Below are 1,948 nucleotides of genomic sequence, written 5' to 3'. Positions count from 1 at the left end.
CTGTCCCCACTGAGTCCCGCCCAAGTTGCAGAATCATGAGCGAACAAATGGATTTTTATGTTTTAACCACTAAGTTTTAGGGAGTAACTTGGGTGCATTATTTAATTCCTTGACTGGGCAGGACACTTTATTTGGGCTCCAATTTCTTCATATATAAAAATCAAGGATAGAGCAAGTTAATCTCTATGGCCAGTCCCTGCTCTAACATTCTATTGTTCAGTGAATAATTCTATCATTCTCTCACATTTAGAGAGTGCCTATCATTGCTAGCTAGCTAGGCACTATTAGAGGTGTTGAAATGCGGCTGATAAGGTGTGAACCAAACAAAGTCAAGCACTTAGAGGACAATATGCAAAACAGCAGACATAATCTGAGGTCTGATGTAGTAAACATTCTCCCCAAGCAGGAGGTGGGGTGAGGGGGTACTAGAAAGAGAGAAAGGAGAGAATCTCTGGACTAAGATTCAAAAGTTCTTTTATACTGGCAGAACTGGCCTCACCTTCCTCAGAAAAAGCAATCCATGACTTCTACTAGCTTCACTCTTAGGATAACATCAGTGTGAAGTTCTTTAGCATGAAGCAAAGCCTGGGGATCGCACAGATCTACGTAACTTTGGATTTGCTGGATGCCCAAGATATGCAAAATATTATTTTGGATATTTGATGGCTTTCATATATTCCACATGATTTGAATTAAATCTTATCTTCTGTAGAGGGCCCATCACAACACAAGCAGGATTAAGGGACTATGGAACCTGCCCTGAGAAGTAGAGAAGTGAGGCTGAACGCTGCCTACCACTGTGGTCCGCCTGTGTTCCCCTCATGTTCCAAACGGTTCACACCAAGTAGTCAGATAAACATCGTTTTTGCCTTTAAAGCTTTCAGCCTAAATTGAAAAGTTATATATGTAAATCAGAAATTGTATCAAAAGTGCCGCTTTATTTTCTATTTGTTCTCCTCTTAGGGCCTATCGTGTACAATTCCTAGTGAAAGAACTGGTAACAGTGAGCTCCTAGCTGGGGGTCTAGAGACCCCCGCGGTGGCCGGACTCTGCAGCTAATTCGCTATGTGACGGTGAGCATAGCACCGACTGTCAGCAGGCCTTGCTGTCATTCTCTGATTCTCAGAAGTAAAATGACACTCAACTGGAAAGTAAAAATGGATGGTAAGCTATGCGGGAGATTAAAGCACAGAAGCATCAAGATTTAAGACAAAGCAGCATGGAGTAAGTGCGCGAGGAGGGAGTTGGTCTTCGGGATTCTTAGCAAGGCATTCCTGCTAGTCTGAGATTTGAATGGAGTATTTGCACAGTCACACACACAAATATGTGTTTGCTCACATGTTACCATGTTGCCACATGTTGCGGTGGAAGGAAAGCAGGGAAGAAAAGCGAGAAACTGCGAAACCGAGCGAAGGAGCTGGCCAAGCGGCTGCAAAAAAACACGGCAGTCATAAAAGAAGGAAGAGAGGACTTTGATGAAGTTCAGGGTTCAAAGCCGTGGGCCCCACCCAGCCCGGGACGGCCTGCCATGAGGCCGCAGCAAGCTGCCCGACGTGCAGGGTGCGCAGCCGGTCCCGGGGGGCGCGGAGAGAAGCTGAGCACAGCTGTCCCCGGGGAGGTCACCTCCTGGCCGAAGGTGGGCTGGGGCCCTGGCTCCGGGCTTCGACCTTTCACCCCCCATCCCACCCCCACCCTGGCTGGAGCTTCCCTGCGCGCTCGGACGCCGGGGAGGGCCCGGCGTTGCAGGGCAGGACCGGGCGACTCGCCTTCCCTTGCGCTTCTCCTGGGGACTGGCGGCCAGAGGTTAAGCCAACATGTTTGCAGACGGTAATGGGGAGCTGGATGCCAACGGCCCCAGCTCAGGGGAATCCAGATTTATGTTTCTTGGAACAATTCTTTCCTCCACTGCACTGACGCCAAAAAAAAAAAAAAAAAAAAAAAAAAAAGG

At 48.1% G+C, this 1,948-nt stretch overlaps 1 protein-coding gene across 1 annotated transcript in view; it reads left to right on the top strand.

Annotated features, from left to right (window-relative positions):
* Positions 1 to 1,112: 1,112 nt before the first annotated feature.
* The window catches only part of ANXA2 (annexin A2), a 47,468-nt gene continuing 46,632 nt past the window's right edge, over positions 1,113 to 1,948 (top strand). The window contains exon 1 of the mRNA XM_008583158.1: positions 1,113 to 1,164. Coding sequence (XP_008581380.1) covers positions 1,134 to 1,164 — 31 coding nt within the window. The 5' untranslated portion in view covers positions 1,113 to 1,133. The remainder of the gene's footprint in view (positions 1,165 to 1,948) is intronic.

Source organism: Galeopterus variegatus, unplaced genomic scaffold, assembly GCF_000696425.1.
Source record: "Galeopterus variegatus unplaced genomic scaffold, G_variegatus-3.0.2 Scaffold2841, whole genome shotgun sequence".
Lineage (NCBI taxonomy): Eukaryota > Metazoa > Chordata > Mammalia > Dermoptera > Cynocephalidae > Galeopterus > Galeopterus variegatus.
The sequence above is the reverse complement of the archived record's forward strand: the minus strand, read 5'-3'. Positions and strand labels throughout refer to the sequence as shown.